Below are 18,781 nucleotides of genomic sequence, written 5' to 3' on the forward strand. Positions count from 1 at the left end.
TTGGGGACAGGCGTCGCGGTGGTTAAGGGATCAGGGCCATAGGCTAAAATTCCACTGGGGTGTCCCTGTATGGGTTTGTACCCTGTCACCAGTGCTTAAATGATGGTGGGGGTGTGGCTGGCATAGGGACAGTGGACTTGGAGACTTGGATTCATCCTAAGGTTGAATCCTAGTCCTGTCCACGAAGGAGTGTTGTGACCAACATCACATTTCTCTCTGAATCTCAGTTTATACTAAATATAGATATAGCTGTAGATGGTGTCTACACACATATACACGTTCACAGATATATAAACTGTGTTTTTATAAGTGTGTCTTACACAATCAGTGAATAACTGTTGCCGTCCATATTCCTCTCTGAACCTTGGTTTCCTTAATATACACATATGCATATATACACATAAAAGTGTATATGCATACATGCACACACATGTTTATGAATGCATAGAATGTGCTCAGCAATGTGTCTGGCATACAGCAAGTGCTCAGCAAGTACCAGCTTACCTAATGGAAAAGGACAAGGACTTCCTTGCTTTCCAACCATGGTGGCTTTTGCCCATGTCCACGGTGCCCCACTGTCCGTGACGCCAGCGACGTTTGTGAAGCCCGTCGTGGGCAGGTGTGGGCAGGTGTGAAACAGCCACCGCGGGAGAACGCCAAGTCCACAAACCGTACTCGGTGTCACTCATATCAGACACAGGTGAACGTACCAGAAACCTCCTGCAATTCTATTTCTTTTTTTCCCTAAACTGAAACTCTTCATTCTCCAACGCTGTCAAGACCTCAGTGTGGCTTCCGGAGTTCGAGCTGGCTGTGCCCCTGATGGAGCTGCTCACGGTACACTAATTTAAACTCTGAGCGCAGCTGACAGTTTCCAAACCCTGAATACTGTTGAAAGCTCCATTCTTTCCATATAACCTCATCTTTCTTGAAGCAGTGGTTGTGAACCCTGGCTGTACATCCAAATCCCTTGGGGGCAGGGGCTTTTAAAAGGGCCTGGGTTTGCATGAGGCCTCTGCCACTAACTAGCTGTGTGACCCGGGCCGTGATTTCACCTCTCTGAACTTCAGTATCCTCTTTTTAAAATGAAGACAATGATATACACGCTCCCAGGGGTATTCGAGGAAGAGACGAGGGCCATTTGGTGAAGGACTTAGCGCAATGCGTGATAAACTTACCGTAAATGTTATAGTAGCAGTGCTCCCAATCAGTGTTAGCTATTGCTGCGTGGTAGTAGGGACAATAAAGGCACCGCCCCAGAGTAGAACGCCCCCCTCCTAGCAGCTCAGCCCTGCACGTGAACAGGAGGACATGAGCCTGCGTCTACACCGGGGGCCCAAGGCAGTGAACAGGACTCACAGACACAGTGGGGCAGGCGAGACGTCCAGATGGGAGTCCCCGTCTCGCGGCTGTAGCAGGTCAGCAGAGAGCTCCCTTCGAGCACAAAGCCGGAGTTGCAGGTGTATTGGATGGTGGTCCCCACCAGCAGCACAGGGTCCGAAATTAAGCGGGTCGAGTGGTCCACCTCTCCGGGGTCGGTGCAGTACATGACTACACGGAACGAGATCAGACCAAGCGGGGGTCAGAGGTATTGATGATCATGGGTTTGCTCAGAATTAGAGAATGATCTAGCAAGTCTTTGAACTCAGTACTTTTCCCTGTTGGAAGAAAATGCATCTTTTGCTCATTAAAGGTGGCTGGGGAATCGGCTGGGGGAAAGAGACTCGAATTGATTTCCTCTTTTAGGAATGTGCGCAGAGAATTTGCATCAGGGTCCAAAGACCTATGTATAAGGTTGTATATCGCACCATTATGTGTAACAATGAAAAATGTAAAGCGAACAGTGCAAATCCTTCAACAGCAAATCCCTTAATGGGGGAAGAATTAAATATCGTGGAACAACCATTCCGCAACATCCCGAGCAACTGCTGATGACACCAGACCGAGCAGCCTCCACTGCTTTCCATGTAGTGCTTGAATATAGTAAAACAAGCCTCTATTATTTTTTTAATCAAAAAATCAATACAGATAAAAGGAAAGCAATGAACCAATTAAAAGTGGACAACATGTGTGCTATGAAAAGATGTCAATATTTATGGGTCGGAAAAAAAGACAACTCCTTCTGTGGTCAATTATCTCTGCAGCTATTTCTTTTCTTTTCTTTCTTTCTTTCTTTCCTTTTTTTTTTTTTTTTTTTGAGACAGAGTCTCACTCTGTTGCCTGGGCTAGAGTGAGTGCCATGGCGTCAGCCTAGCTCACAGCAACCTCAAACTCCTGGGCTCAAGCAATCCTTCTGCCTCAGCCTCCCAAGTAGCTGGGACTACAGGCATGTGCCACCATGCCCGGCTAATTTTTTCTATATATTTTTAGTTGTCCAGTTAACTTCTTTCTATTTTTAGTAGAGACGGGGTCTCACTCTTGCTCAGGCTGGTCTCAAACTCCTGAGCTCAAACGATCCACCTGCCTTGGCCTCCCAGAGTGCTGGGACTACAGGCGTGAGCCACCGCGCCCGGCCAGGTATTTTAAAGAAATGAATTTTGAATGTTCTTTTTTCTTTCCCAGGACAGAGCCACTGAGCTAATGTCCCCCAGTGACTGACACACTCCCATTCTCCACAGTCCACACCACTCCCTATTGTCTCACACTCACCCTCTTTCACTCCTTTACATTATCTGCCAGGCTTCCGAAGGCACTTGAGTCTGAGATCCCACTGAGCGCTACAAAATGACACTTGTGAACAAAACCAATGAGTCGGTGGGGGAGGGGGGAGGCCAGAGTCTATGTGAAACAACTCCACTGTTTCTGCCCAAAAGATGCCACTGGGAGGATTCACCACCCAGTGGCTTAGAGAGAGGAAACGAGACTATTCTTACTTTTCTCACAGAACGGGGGGTCGCTGCTCCAGCTGAGGTCCCACTGGCAGGTGAGGGTGTCACTCCCCACGATGTCATAGCCGGGGTCACACTGGTAGGTGATTCTGGCTCCCCTCACGAGCTCCGTGTGAGAAGTGGTTTTCCACCCGTTCTGGATCTCAGGCAAGTCTGAGCAGGAGTCGTTCCTTGACACCTCTTTAAAACAAAAACATCATCCTTAGGTGGGGAGGTGGCCTTTTTGTGCGGGTGTCCCTTTAGGAACGCTCGTGGAGAGAGCGAATAGAAGAAAAGCCTCCAGAAATAAGTGACACACTCCTGAAATCCTTTAAATGGCAAGACCTCTTCTATGGCGACATTTTACAGTTACCTCTCTCAATGGGCCGCAATGCCATAAAAACACTGAGGCTCTGTCCTTGCTCTCGCTTGGATCACCTGCTCTGGAGGAGGCAGCAGCCATGTTGTAAGGAAGCTCAAGCAGCCCTCTCTGGCGAGCTCTGCATGCAGAGAAACTGAGACCTCTTATCAACAGCTGGCATCGATTTGCCAGTCACAGGTGTGAGCCATTTGGAAGAGGAGCACCTGGTGCCAGTCAAGCCATCAGACAACTGCAGCCCCAGTGGATATCTTGACTGCAACCTCGAGATAGATCCCAGGACACAGCCACCCAGCTAATGCGGCTTCTGAATTCCTGACCCACAGGAACTGTGAGATAATAAATGTTTATTGCTGATTTGGGGTGTAATCTATTACACAGCAATAGATGATACACTCAGCCTCGTTCTAAGAATATCTGTAAATCCATGGGTTCGGTGAGTTAGTCATATACACATTTGTAATACACACTAAGATAAACAATTAACTATTAAAATGAAAATAACCGTCAGTCTATTCTTCAAACCCGATTGCTTGCTGTCAGTGAACACGAGCCATTCTCCAGAAAGTGCTACTCACAGCTTCTGCCAGGGTCTTTCTGTGACATATTTGTTTTCCTCCCACAAAGTCTTGTTACTAAGGTAGCAATCCAAAGCCCACGGTTCTTATTCTTGCTTCAAAGTGCCCACCGCACAGATTTGGAGAAGAGAGCTAATTATGCCGTATAATTAATCTGCAGCTCTTATGTGCTTTTGGGGAAAGCAAAGCACCTCCGTTGTCTGTCGGAAAACCGTTCCGAGGAGCGAGCAATGGCTTTTCCCGGGATTTCATCATGATTTTATTTGGGGAAGGGAGATCTCATGGGTGTCTGCAAGACGAAGGGGCAGGGAAATGGCTTCTGGAATTGCTTGGTGGGGAGCAGGAGCCTCTATTTTTAGGCCTTTGAAAAAAAAAATCAGCCAAGCCCTGGATCTGGGACGCAGCTGCAAATCCACGAGCCACAGATGAAAGCGGGGAAATGGCAGCAAGCACTGGGGATGTGGTCTGCCTTGTGCCGAATGCTCTGGGACTGAGAAGGGTCTGCTCGTCCAGCTTTGCAATATGAGCCGAGCCGGCGGCACAGCCCCCGCGGGACCTCCTGTCTCCTTTGTGCTGCTCATTGCATTTGTAATTACTCAGTCGTTGCCCACAGGTAGCGGAGCCTCGGCTTGAATCTTGTCCTCGCTGTCCACTAACTGGGTGGCCTTGGCTGAATCACTTAACCTTCCTTTTCTTTGGTTCCCAGACTGTACCCCGGAGACCCTGGTTCATTTTTACAAAGCACCCTAAGTGGAGGTTCTGGAATAATCTGTCCCCAGGGGCCTTGGTTAACTTTGCCAAGAATGAGTAAACCGGCCTAGGAGTCAGACAACTTCTCTTCTGCTCCTCTTTCTTTGTTGAAGAAGCGGTGTGACTCCAGTCATGTCAATTAACTGCTCTAAGCCTGATTGTCCTCATCTGTGGAGTAGGATCAAGAATCCTGTCCAGCCCCAAGGGCAATGTGAAAGCTAATTAATATGCGGGATGTGACGGTGTGGTGTGAACACTAAGATGAGTTAGGTGGATTCATTTACTTGTTTGACTAAGGTTTGGTGAGGATCTTAGCAGACACCAGGAATACAGGGATCTGAAGTCAAGATCTCAGTCTCTTAGTCAAGATTAGCACCGAAGTCCAAATTTTGGGAAAAATAAATGCTCAACCGCACTGAATACACACCACCATCTACCAGTTTCATGCTCATGACAGACATCACTAATCAATCACAGCCCTCTCTTTCTTTGATTGCAGCCGAAACCTCCCAATCCTTCTCAATACAGCACTCCAGGGAGCTGCTGTTATTTTATTGGAGCTTGTTTATTATCCTAGGATTAGAGGAATAAACACGTAACAAGTGACCAGTACCTCTTCAAAAGGCACTGCTTGTTCATCCCTGTTTTGTTTTTTTTATCCCTTCCTTCCCATGCACGTGGCCACAAACCCTGGGCAAGACACAGGAAGCAGCAAGGACAATGGGTCTTTGCATCTCTCTGAGCCAAGCAGAATTCTGGAAGGTCAGAACCACATAGGCCCAGAGTCTTCCCATGGAAGGCGCTGACTGCAAGAATAGCAGGTAAGCCTTGGCCACCCTCCAGAGCTGGATTTAGGCCTTTAGGTCAGTCTAGGAGCCTCAGAATTCTCTAGATGACCACAGAAACCCCTGACCCTACCATCTGATCCCTCCATTGAATGGAAGTTACATCAGTATATGGTAAAATCTAGACTCAGAAGAGCAAATATCTCTCCCATGCCCATGGCGACATCACTAATAAATCATGACATTCTTTTCTGTTGACTTCAGGCATGACCTCTCCTGAGTTTTTTCCTTTATTTGTTTCTTTGTTTCTTTGAGACAGGATCTCACAGTGACCTCATCATAGCTCACTGCAACCTCAAACTCCTGGGCTTAAGTGATCCTCCTGCCTCAGCCTCCTGAGTAGCTGGGACTACAGGCACGCGCCACCATGCCCGGTTAATTTTTCTATTTTTTGTAGAGTCAGACAGAGGTTTTGCTTTTGCTCAGGCTGGTCTTGAACTCCTGGCTTCAAGTGATCCTCCCGCCTCAGCCTCCCAAAGTGCTAGGATTACAGGCGTGAGCCACCACACCTGGCCTGAGTTTTTTTAAACATGGTCTTCAACATAAGTAGGCAAAAGCAATTGATTGCATCAAAATTAAACACAGTGGTCCATTTGCCATCCTTGTAAAATTAACTGTGTGTTTCCTTAACAGAAATAAATGGGAACTGTTCTCTTTTTTTTTTTGGTATCCAAACTAGCCAGGCTGTGTGTTCCTGGGAAGCATTCTCTGCAATCCTGTGCTTGCCTTTCCCCTAGCATCAGCACGTCATCCCGACCTTGTCTGTCAATGGGACTGGCCTGTCCCATTTTCACCGGCCAGGCTCAAGGGCGGGGAGAGTATTCTAGTCATTCCTGTGTCCTGGTGCCCTGTGCACAGGCTGGCATATAGGAGGTGTCAAGAGATTTTTGTGAACCACAGTCTCTGGAAAACAGAATTAATGTATTTGCAGATGAAATAAAATAACATATGTAACAGTGTTTGCCCACTGCACGTGGTCACACAAATCTAAGTTTCAAGTGCAATGAACAAGAACACGTCTTTCTTCACGATGTTGCCAAACTGAACATTGGCCAAACTTTCCCGTTAACCTCGATCAGCCTTGCGTAGAGTCAGATTTTTGTCATCGGGCTGAATGCAGTTTTGGAAGACTGACTTCGACACCAGAGGAGACAAATGAGCAAAACTATGACCTCATCTTTCAGCTGGGAGGGAGAGGAAGTCCAAGGAGAGAGACTGAAGCCATGCCACCAGAAACTGTCCTCCCAAAGGCGTCCACCTCCGGAGGGCTCCTCGCCCAGACAGACAACGTGAGTTATCCACTGACAGCGAGGACACTGCCCAGTAAAGAATGGGGAACCCAAAGAAAGTCGTAGCAACAACACTCTGAAAATATTTAGCAGCGCAATCAAAGGTAAAAAGGCCTCCGAGAAACATAAAAAAAGAAGATCAATGCTTGGGTTAGCTTCTCTGAGAGGTGGACATGCAGCAGGCAGGGATGAAAAATGTTCACCAGCTGGAAATAAAAAAACGCAAGGAACGTATTTCAGCACGCATGAGGCTTCTTGAGACAGCTGATCGTCTGAGGGGTGGCTTGTATTTTAGATGCAAGGGGTGGTAGAGAGAGGACAATTTATACTAGGTACAGGCAGGTAATTCATCAAGCCAAGGGGAAGAAAGAACAGAAGACGTGGAGTCTTGCTGTAGCCAGAGGGGCTTTGGTGGCGGTGACGGAGGGCTTGGTAGCATGAATCCTCCTTTTCCCTGCTCCATCCTAGAAGTCAAGATGCCAGCCAAGTTCCTGGGAAGTGCAAGCACATCCCCTAATTGCTGGCTGAATCCTGCCCATTGAAACCCTGAAATCACCCCCCTGTGTCTCCCGGGTTCTCTGCTACTGCCAAGAATACTGGGGGTGGAGGAGAGCTTGCAGCTGGAAGTGAGGAAGCCTGGATGTGAGCACCGCTCTGCCGCCGCCGAGCAATCCCTCCTCCTTGCCGGGCCGGAGCTGCTTCTGCTGTGATACGACAGGGTTCCCCCAGACGCTCTGTTAGTGCAAGTCTCTTCCCGGGGTCCGCGGGACTTCACGGTGTCCCAGCCCTCTGAGCGCTGGGGACGTTGGCAGCTTAGGCGACGGTGGTAGACCCAGTGATGAATGAGGGAGAGTTACAGGGGTGGGGAATGAGGAGGGAAGGACGTGAATGGCTGAAGGCACGAGTGGGTATTGGAGTGTGTGAACTTAGCTCTGGACTTAAGCGCAGGTTTCGTTTCATTTTAAGATGAGCAGGAGAGAAATGGTTTGGCAGCCATATTGAGGATCAGAAAAGATATCTCTTGTATCTGTAAATCCTAAAGTACACGCAGTGGGAGCTGTTCCTGTTTGATGAGGCTACAGGAAAAGAAAAGTCCTCAAAAGAGAGCCGAGCTTCAGTTCAGGCAAGAAGGGGAAGATCACGCTTTGAGAGTGTGTTGATGATACAAAATCTCCGCTCACTTCAAAGGACACACGATGAATCTCAAAGATATCGTCTACTAAATCCTCATATCAAACTTGTGGAATAGATCTCACTATTTCCATTTTACAGATGGTTAAAAAAAAGGCTCAGAGAAGTTCAGTGACTTGCCCAAGGTCACACAGCCATTGGTGACAGTACTAGGACTCAAACCCTGGTCCTCCTAACTAGAGAGCACAGATACTTAAAAACCACATCTGTTAACTGCACCGATACATAAAAAGGCCAGTGTAGCACCAAACCTCCAAATAGACACATCTAGAGGAAATAGTCTTAACCTGTATCTAAACACACACACGAAATCAACGAGATAAGGCACCTACCTATGTAGTTCATGATAAATCCCTGGCCCTTTCCAAAGATGAGGCCGGCGGGGTCCGAGTGGAACTGGATGGTGAGGTCCGGCGTGGAGGAGTACAGCTTCTGGGGGCCACTGTTCCCGAGGTACTGCCCCAGGATGTGAGGCATGACCTCGTCGCCGTCATAGATGGTTAAGATGTCACTGTTGCTCAGGTTCAAGCTTGGAGGGCAGGGAGAAAAGGAGGAGTCACATGAAACAAAATATAGACATTCAATAAGGCTTTGATTCTTTTTTTTTCAGGCAACATATAATTTCTTTTCTTTTCTTTTTTTTTTCAGACAGGGTCTCACTCTGTCACCCTGGCTAGAGTGCAGTGGCATCATCATAGCTCACTGCAACCTCAAACTCCTGGGCTCAAGTGGTGCTCCTGCCTCAGCCTCCCAAATGACTGGGACTACAGGCATGTGCCACCACGTGTGGCTAATTTTTCTATTTTTAGTAGAGGTGGGGCCTCACTCTTGCTCAGGCTGGTCTCAAACTCCTGAGCTCAAGCAATCCTCCCACCTCGGCCTCCCAGAGTGCTAGGATTACAGGTGTGAGCCACTGCGCCAGGCCAACATACAATTTCTTAAGATATACTATGTGTTAGCTCCCAGGCCTAACACATAATTGGGAGTGAGGTAGGCTGAGACTACAAATGTGACCAGGACATGCTGTTCCTTCCTACAGACACGACACACAGATGTGCTGATGAATCGAATTTTTGAAGATACGTTTATGAAACGGTCTTGCCTACACGGGACCCATCGCAAAGTCAGACACTGCATTGTAGGAAGAATCGCGCTAACACCCCCGTTATCAACAACCATTTCTTGGGTGACAACTATGTGTTGGGTTTGTAACATGGGCCTTTCATTCTTCTTCGATGCAGAACATGCTGACAGCTTGCTAATTATAGCTCGCCTTTTCACGGAAGGCGAAATGATCTTTTCATTTATCATGTTGCAAATTCCTCAAAGTCGACTGAGTCACCGTGTACGTTTAAGACGGGCAGAGGGTGGGACAGAGGTACCTTATTCATGAAATAGGCTCAAACCTGCTGTCACTGTTCATAGCATTAAAGAATGACACATTTTCAAAGACTTGAGTGCAAGAAAGCACCTTGACACTAAATAATTGGACAACAATGGACAGTTAATAATCTGGACAGCACTTCAATATACCACAGAAACGCGTGCCGTCTTAGGTGTGCTGGATGAAATTGATCTGAGTGAAAGAATGCCAGACAGTTCAGCTTGGGCGGTGTCAGTCATGGTCAGCTGTTAACTCGTGCTCCTTTCTTTCCTTTCTTCGTTCCCCCTTTCTCTTTCTTCTCTTTCTCTCTACATCTTTCTCTTCCTTTATAACTCCCTGTCCCTAACATTTTTTTCCTGAGCACCTACTATGTGCCAGTCATTGTGTTGCACTCAGAGGAGTTGCAGCGTAGTGCTATATCTAGACTTGTAAGCCAGAGATTGTGGCAGGAATGATGATCAAGGTAAGTGCAGAGAAGGGACGTCAAAGTCAGACTGACGGCATCCTGGAGGCCTCCCTGGAGGAGGTGATGCTTCTTGCTCTGAAGCCTTAAGAAAGAGCAGAGGAGCTCGAGGCAGGTAAACAGTGAGTGAGGAGAAGGCAAAGCATGAGGCGGAGGGAAGAAGGGAGAGAGGTTATGGTTCCTGAAGGAACTCGGCCGGTGGTCACTGTGCACAGGGTTGGGGATAGGCACGCGAGGCTGCAGAGCTCTGCAGGGACCAGACCATGAAGGACTCAAAGAGCCCAGCTTAGGTGTCTGGACATCATTTTGCTGGAGACAGAGCGACAGGGACGTGTTTTAAAAAGGAGCCGCATGACTGAGCAATTCAGCGACAGAGGAGAGGCATTCCAGGAAATGGCCCTGAGCGAAGTTCCTGGAACGGATTCCGGCTGACAGCACCCTCCCCACTGACAGCTTCATCCAAGGCCCAGCCGCACGTGCTGCTCGTCTGGGAGGGGCAGGAGGAGCGCCAACTACCCACGTTGGTGTTTCAAGTGGTGAGAACAAAACCACAGAAGCACAAGGGACGCTGTCGAAGGTTTGCCTCTGGAGGGCAGGGACTGCATTTTCTTCACCCCTTTGGACCTCCCATTTTTCCTCATGTAAAGCTTTAAATGCCCCCACCATAATCTCCATCAGTTTCTTCCTCACCACCCCCAAACAGCCTTTCCTAATAAAAGCTGTCTGCCTGCTTTTCACACACGGCTTCAAGATAAAGCCCCCAAACTCCGCCTGCCCCTTACCGGTTTCCAATTACACTGAGCCCCTAAATCCCTGCTATGTTGAAATGCTCTAGTTGCCACTTTCTCTTGCACACAGTAGGTGCTCAGTACGTGCTACGGTGTGCAAGAACCTGCCAGAGAGTCTATTTGACAGCAGAAATACTGGGGCTGATGTCAGCTCTTGACCTGTGGTAGGGAAGAGCCGCTTTAGCTCTCAGTACCGCGAGAGCATCCGTCGTCCCTGCACGTCCCGGGCTGGGCTGCTGTGAGACGTGGTCGATGGCAGGTGTTTACTCCTTAAGCCGATCCGCTGGCAACGGCGGGTTCCAGACCCTGCACAACCCGGCTTTATTCTGTCGTTCACTGCAGCGATCTAAATGCAACAGTAGCATCTTCAAGGGTGCAAGTAGCTTTCATTTAAAAACCGTCCCACAGCCCTTCGTTCTCCACAAAGCAGGAAGGAGCGATGCACTAGGAAGGCACCTGGCTTGGAAACCAGGAAGGTCTGATCAGTTTCATTCTCAGCTCTGTCACTTTCAGGGAGGGCCTGTGGTTTTTCTGAAGTTTCTAGTCTATGTCATGAGCTTTGGGAATGAGGTCAAGTCTGGAATCAAATCCCAGGCCCACCATCAGCACCTGGGCAAGTCTGGCCACATGGTTTGAATGTTAGGTCATTATGTTCCAGTTTCATTATGGGCATCGCGATCACCACCATCATCATCACCACCACCATCATCATCGTCATCACCACCATCATCATCATCATCACCATCATCATCATCGTCATCACCACCATCATCATCATCATCACCATCATCATCATCGTCATCACCACCATCATCACTGTCATCATCATCACCACCATCATCATCATCATCACCATCATCATCATCGTCATCACCACCACCATCATCATCACCACCACCATCATCATCGTCATCACCACCATCATCATCATCATCACCATCATCATCATCGCGATCACCACCATCATCATCACCACCACCATCATCATCGTCATCACCACCATCATCACTGTCATCATCATCACCACCATCATCATCATCATCACCATCATCATCATCGTCATCATTGTCATCACCACCATCATCATCGTCATCACCACCATCATCATCGTCATCACCATCATCATCATCGTCGTCATCATCATCACCACCATCATCATCGTCATCACCACCATCATCATCGTCATGATCGTCACCACCACCATCATCATCGTCATCACCATCATCATCATCGTCATCACCATCATCATCATCGTCATTATTGTCATCACCACCATCATCATCGTCATCACCACCATCATCATCGTCATCGTCATCGTCATCATTCTCTCTTTGGATTTCTGTTTACGCTAAAGGATGGCAGATGATTTACATCAGTGGTTCCCAACGAGGGGCAGTTTTGCCCCCCAGGAGACATCTGCAATGTCTGGAGACATGATTGTCCCAACTAGGTGGGTACCCCTCACGAGTAGAAGCCAGAGATGCTGTTAAACATTGTACATTGCACAAGACAGCCCCCACCCCAGAGAAATATCTAGTGCAACATGTCACTAGTGCTAAGGCTGAGAAGCCCTGACTTACGTAAATGCACTTTGTAAATAGTGTGCAACAAACGATTGAATTCGACTTCTTTTGTGGTCCTGGGATTTCATCAGAGGTCCCCTAAGCTACGAACCAGACAATAGGCATTGAACATTCCCGCTTTCTAAAGGGAGATACTTGGCTGTTGATTCAGAGTGGATTCTGCAGAAGTAGAGGCCAAGCAAAGCTACGAGTGTCTCTTGAAGTCTGGCTTGTCTGGGAGGCGGCCCCAGGCTGCACTGGTGGGAAAGTGAAGCAGGAGCAAGGGAAGGAATGGATGCCGAGTGCATTGAGGGAAAGGCTTCACCGTGCATGCCGGGTGCCGTCCTGCAGGGACTTTTAGAGAGAGAGTGCAGAGCACACCTGGGGAGAGAGGGAGCTGGGCTTTTTATCCTCCAACTCCCATCCCTTGTTGGCTGAGGGCTGCCCCCAGGTATATTGCATCTTCAGCACTCTGGCCTGCCCACGTGGCGCCAGAGAAAGGCTTCAGGTGAAGAGGTGGGCAGGGGCTTGCAGCAGAAAGTCATCACGGGCACACAGTGGCGAGTGCTGCAGGCCTTGGAGAGGGTACCAATGGCACCATCTACCGCCATCTACATAACTCTTCCAGTTTGAGCCCTTCCCCCACCTCTAGCTCATAGGAGAGAAGGCAAAGAATCCACTGGGCTGTCGGGAAAGCTGGCAGGAAGGACTGCCCTGGCGGGGAAGGAAGAGCTGTCACTGTGGGTACCATAGGGAGGGGAGAAAGTGTATCATCCTCACTTCAGGCAGAGAGAGGAGAGCTTCGAGGGAACTTTTGGGGATCTGGCAGGTGTCTTTCCTTTGCGGCTTGGGGCAGAGTGGCTGGATTTGATGCTCACCAATAGAAGAGTAACAGGAAGATCAGATTGGGCTCTGCTTGCTTGCCTGGGAGCAGAGCAAAGAGAGAAAAAGAGGGTATTGAGAGCAAGCTTTCTGTGATGGATGAGGGTGGGGAAAGATTCCTGTTTCCCAGGTTGTGTACCCTGTAGGCAGAAGACAACAATAGGTCCCCTTAGAAGTGTCCGCACCCCAGAAGAGATAGAACTTCGCTGATAAGAACCCAGCAAAGGGGGAAAGTCAAGAGCAGACAGGCTTAGGAGACTTTGGCCACAATTAGTACCTTGTGAAAGGGGAAAGAAATCAGCATTCTATACATTCCATAACACAACAACACAGGCAATCTAGGCTCCCTTGCCCTTTCCCCCTGGTCCTTCCTCACAGCAAAATTCGCAGCCAGAGGAACCCCAAGGAAGAGGTGAAGTTTTGAAATGGATAAAGCTTAGAGTTCTATGATTATTAGGCTGAACTGCACGTCTTGTGACCAGAAGACCTATGAAAATGCGGCTTTCACCCGAGAAGAGAAATGACGGGGAACATGCCCAAGGGGCGTTGGGAGAATGAACAAAGTTACTCTCCGCCGCATCCCTCCGAATCTGCCTTTTAGACAGACAGGTCCAAATTACATATACGGATGCTGGCAATTTAGTTTTTAATCCCCCCGATCCAGAGACGAACCCGCCTCTTCACTTGCTCACCCTTGTATTCACGGAGTGTACTCAGGGTCCTGGCTTTGGACCATCCTGAGCCACCGAGACGAAAATGTGGAGCATGGACCACAAGGGAGTCTGGCCACAGGGCAGACTGGGCTTTCAGCTGAGGTCTGAATTGAGATGTCACCCAGATCCAGTCCAGGGCGTCGCTGAGAAATGGGGATGTCAGTTTGACTCCAGGACGAGGGGAGACGGAGGCGGTGACAGGCAGGCAGCTTTGGTCCGACTGGACGTGGGCACAGTGGGATCCCCTTAGGGAGGATTCTGCAGGGCAAGGGAGCTTTCCAAGGCCAGACGCTGCCTGCTCCAGCCTCTCTCAGTGGCCAGAGTGAGGGTGTTCAACAGGCACAGGGCGTGAGCTCTCAGGAGACTCAGCTTCCACGTCTCCCTCTACAACGCCCCCTTTCTCCTTGGTCACTGTCGCCAGACCTGCTCAGATCACTCTCATCTTTCAGTTGGACAGCTGCACAGAACCTCACTGCCCTCTGACTCCATCCTCGCCTGGCCCCAAGCCTGCCTCCTCTCTGCGGCCAGGCGAATCCTTGCAGAACCTAAATCTGGTCGCTTCGCTCAACAGATGAATGGTAACTACCATGGGGTCCATCCATACGATGGACTATTACTCAGCCACAGAAAGGAATGAAGGACAGATGCATGCCACAACACCAGTGAACCCCAAACACATGCCCAGTGAAAGAAGCCAGACCCCAAAGGTCCCATGCAGTATTGTACAATTCCTCTTATAGCAAATGTCCAGAAGAAGTAAATCCACAGAGACAGAATGCAGATTGGCACTGGCCAGGGGCTGGAGGCAGAGGAGACTGGGGGGATGACTGCTTAATGGGTGTGGAGTTTTCTTTTGGGGTGATGAAAATGTTTTGGAACTAGATAGAGGTGTTGGTTGATCACAACATTGTGAGTGCACTAAGTACACACATACACACACACATATGGTCTATGTTAAAATGGCTAACTGTATGTCATGTGAATTTCACCTCAGTTAAAGAAACAACCACCGCCACCTCATCTCAGGGTAGAGTGCAAACTTTTAATCCCGGCTTCAAGGCTCTGTATAGCTCTTTCATACCCCCTTATCTCCCTGCAGCCTCAATCTCTGACTCTCCCTCCCAAGCCACTATTTTACCTCCAGCCAGACTGCATTCCCTGTCCATCTCTCCGAAGAATGATGCTTTTGTAAACCTCTGGAGCTTTCTGCATGCCTCCCCTCCACCCTGAATAGCTGCCGTAGCCTTCTTTCTCTAGACCTGGGTAGCTCCCGCCTGTCCCTTGGTCTCGGTCTTCCAGGATTCGGTCACACACAGAGGCCCCATCGTTCCCTCTGAGTCTGGGCTACAGCCTGTCCGTGCTCACCGCTCACGTGGAGCTCAGCACTCGGTGCTCCAGCTTTCTGGGGACGCGTCTGCCTGAGACCAGGAGCTCCCCGTGCAACCCCTAACCCCGTCTCACTCACTGCCGCATCCCCAGCCCTGCGCACCGTGCCGAGTGTGTGCCGGGTGCCAGCCCACGGCAGGTGGCCAGGTCTCAGCCTCGGCTGCCACTCAGAGTAGACGGGGCCCTGACCTCGACGGGACTGTCACCTGCTCCAGCCTTGGGAGGGGGACTCCGCTCATCCAGTGCCCTGCCTGCTTTCAGCTCTCGCTCCCCAAGGGGTAAGTTGAAAACCTCAGTGCTGGAGGGTGGCTGCCCCAAACGATTTCTGCCCTGCCTGCCTCAGGGCTCCCGTTGCCCATGCCCTCTGCTCTTCTTGGACACGCATGTCACCAGAGTCAAGTCTGATACCACCTGACACCCCTGCACGACTGAGAGGCCACTCCAAGGCCAACCCAGAGCCTTCTCCCCCTGGGCTCTAGCCTCCTCTCCTCCCCCACCTTGATCCTTCTCTGGGCACATCCCACAGCCCCTTCGAGGGCCTGAGCCGCCATGTGTGGACATGCTCCCCAGGGCTCCCCCACCTGCTGCTCCTTTCAGCACCTCCCTGTCGCAGGGCAGTGAAAACACCGGTCCCATCAGATATCTGGGACAGGATTTCCTGGGGCCCGCATTTAGCTTTTGAATAACAACCATGCTGCCCACTAAGCATTAAACATTCAAACAGCTTCATAAAATGAGACTTACGATTGTCTCCATTTTACAGATAAGGAAACTGAGGCTCAACCAGGACAAACCACTTGTTCCAGGTCACATAGGAATCAAACCCAAGACTCAAACCTAGGTCTGTCGATGCCCAAACCTGAGATCTGAACCACTATTTTATACGAAGTCCTATGAAAGCCACATATACATGTTTCCAAGAATTGTGTCTGGCCTGGGTGCAGTCCTGTATTAGCAAATGTGAATAAAAAATTACAAATAAAATCTGCAGGATGAGAACGCCCCATTTCACCATCCATCCAATCCCGGCGTGCCTGGTGTCCTTATGACGTCATTGCGAACAATTTGGTTTGACCTGTGATTTCCAACTCTCTTTCCCCCCCACCAAGGTAATATTCCTTCTCTCTATGACTCCTTGTTTCTTTTTGTATTTTTTAATTAAGTTCTTTAAAAAATTTATTTATTTATAGTTTTAGTAGACACGTAATAATTGTACATACTTACGGGGTACAAAGTGATCTTTTGATATATGGGTACAATATGCAATGATCAATTCAGGGTAATTAGCCTATCATCACCTCAAACATTTACCATTTCTTTGTGTTGGGGACATTCAAGATCCTCTCTTTTAGCTGTTTGGAAATATATATACACCAAGTTATTGTTCTCTCTCTCTATATATACGTACACAAAAAACCATAGTCGCCTCTTGGTGTTACAGAGTACCAGAAATGATTCCTCCTATCTAGCTGTAATTTTGTGTTATAGACTCCCTGTTTTAAAAAGATCTTGTCTCCTAAACATTGTACATGTCTCGGTAACAAATTTATTTCATTTTGTTTTCGTTATTATTGATCACGTATAGCAGAGTCTGCAATAAAATCGGTGTTAAACTTGTTACTTAGTCTGGGTGGCTTTACTTTGGTAGATAAGGGATTTCTGTTATGGTTTTTGAAATATCGGGAGGAGCTGGGGAAAGATACATAAGAAAGTGGTTACAGTGTTGCCTCCGGGGAGGGGGCTGTTTGCTGGAGAAAGGTGGGAAACGATTTTCACCGTGGACACTTTCGTACCTTTGCATTTGAATTATGTGAATGTATTACCTCTTCAAAAAGGATAAAAACAGCCTAAGGGACCCTCATTATTGCTTTCACTGGGATCTAGAGAGTGGAAGAGGTGAGAAGAGAATGCAAATTAAAATCTGACGCAGACCAGCAAACTCTTCTTCTGTTTGGTAGTTCTTCTCCTCACCAGCAGAGGGCAGTGCATGCTTAAGCGTGGTCTCTGATGCCCCCCCCCATCACCCCAGCAGGCGCCCTTACCCCAAGCAATCAGGATTTGGGGAGACGGAGGTAGGTGAGGTTTGTAACTATTGAGCGGGAATCAACATTCCACAGAGGGTGGAGAAAGAAACGGTGAGCGAACTACTTTGCTTTTCTTTATCCTTTTCTAAATAAACATTTGACCCTTGCTTAGAAATCTTGCCTTTAAGAGGCTTCCTCGAGTGGTATTCACGAGATAATTCTAGGCAGACAAACATATTTTAAAATGTCTAATGGTTATGCATTTATTTAAATGCTAATTGGAAAAACATATAAGCATAAGGTTTGCACATCAAACTTCTAATTTCATGGACATTATTTTGCTTAGCGTAAGCCAAGTGAAAAAAGGCAAGCCAATTTATACGTAGTTCTAGTAAGAACAACAACAAAAAAGAAGTAGCTGATAACAGAATGAGACTGTGGAAATAGCAACATTTAGTTCACAAAATAAAGTCTGGTTCCTTCCAGGAGGTCTGCAGCGGGGGTCCTAACCCACCCTTTGCTGTCTCAAATGTCCAGTATCCGTGGTGGCTCCTAGACCTGCCTCCGTGCTTCTGAGCCTTAGCCCACGCTGATCCTTCTACCTGGAATTCCGTCTCCTCTCTTCTCTGCTGGACAACATCTTACTAATTCTTCAAGGTCACTCTGTGCTCCCTACTCCACCCTGCATTTATGGCTGTATACATAATTAGCCAAGGTTTTTGAAAGGCTTCCCCTATGTCAGGAGCTGTTTAAGCACCTTTGAATCTACGATTTCATCTTATTCTCAGACTAACCCTATACATGCTGCTATTCTCCCCCATTTCACAGATAAGCAAACTGAGGCACCCAGGGACAAAGAAACATGCTCAAGCTCAAACAGCTGGCCAAACAGGAGCGCCAGGATCCACAGACCTGTGGTTGGAAGACAGAAGCTGAGGAATGAATCACTAATCCCCATCTGCCTGTGTCGGCTGCCTGAGGACACACGCTTTTCACCACAATCCCTGGAGCCCACACAGGGCTGGCCACAGGTGAAATCAATGTCATTAAATGAATGGATTATGGTGACTTTATCTTCGTTTTCCAGATGAGGAAGCTGAGGCTCAGAGGACTTAAATGACTTTGCCAAGAAAACACTGCCGTGCACTTAAGGCAGGCTCTTCCCGGGACAGCAGAGGTCACGGTTAAATAAACCATTGGATTTAAAGAAGGGAAAAAAGCGAATCAAAACTCATAAATGCAATTGTAGGTGCAATAAAACTTTTCTAAACCATTTATATTTTTTCTTGAAGGCCTTTAAAAAAAAAAGACCCGTTTAGCGTTCCTGTGTATCAGTTTTCTCCTCTGATCCCCTCAACTGCATAGTGCGGTGATCAGAGAAAACCTGGTCAATCCCATTTTACAGAGGGGTGAACTGAGCCCCCAAAGGCCCAGCCCCCGAGGCCTCTGTGCTCCTTCGCGATGCCACACGGCCCGCACCAGGCGCTTCTCGGCACCGGGGAACTGCCGAGGGGCCCTTTGGCCCAGTGCTAATTTGGTTTCAATTTAATTTGATAAAATGGCAGAAAGAACAAGAAACCATGTCAGCTCCAGGGAGGACACAGAAAACCAATCTCTGTGGCTCCCTAAAAGGAAAACATGAAAAATGAACAGTTTTCTAATTCCTTTCTTTGTTCTTTC

The 18,781-nt window shown here is 48.4% G+C and overlaps 1 protein-coding gene across 1 annotated transcript in view; it reads right to left on the reverse strand.

The window, feature by feature from the left end:
- Window positions 1–18,781, reverse strand: part of SEZ6L (seizure related 6 homolog like) — a gene marked incomplete at its 5' end in the record, with an annotated part of 73,052 nt that overhangs the window by 23,002 nt on the left and 31,269 nt on the right. Inside the window, 3 exons of the mRNA XM_069497279.1 lie at window positions 1,360–1,551; window positions 2,874–3,068; window positions 8,232–8,428. Of these exons, the coding sequence (XP_069353380.1) occupies window positions 1,360–1,551; window positions 2,874–3,068; window positions 8,232–8,428 (584 nt within the window). The remainder of the gene's footprint in view (window positions 1–1,359; window positions 1,552–2,873; window positions 3,069–8,231; window positions 8,429–18,781) is intronic.

Source organism: Eulemur rufifrons, chromosome 21, assembly GCF_041146395.1.
Source record: "Eulemur rufifrons isolate Redbay chromosome 21, OSU_ERuf_1, whole genome shotgun sequence".
Lineage (NCBI taxonomy): Eukaryota > Metazoa > Chordata > Mammalia > Primates > Lemuridae > Eulemur > Eulemur rufifrons.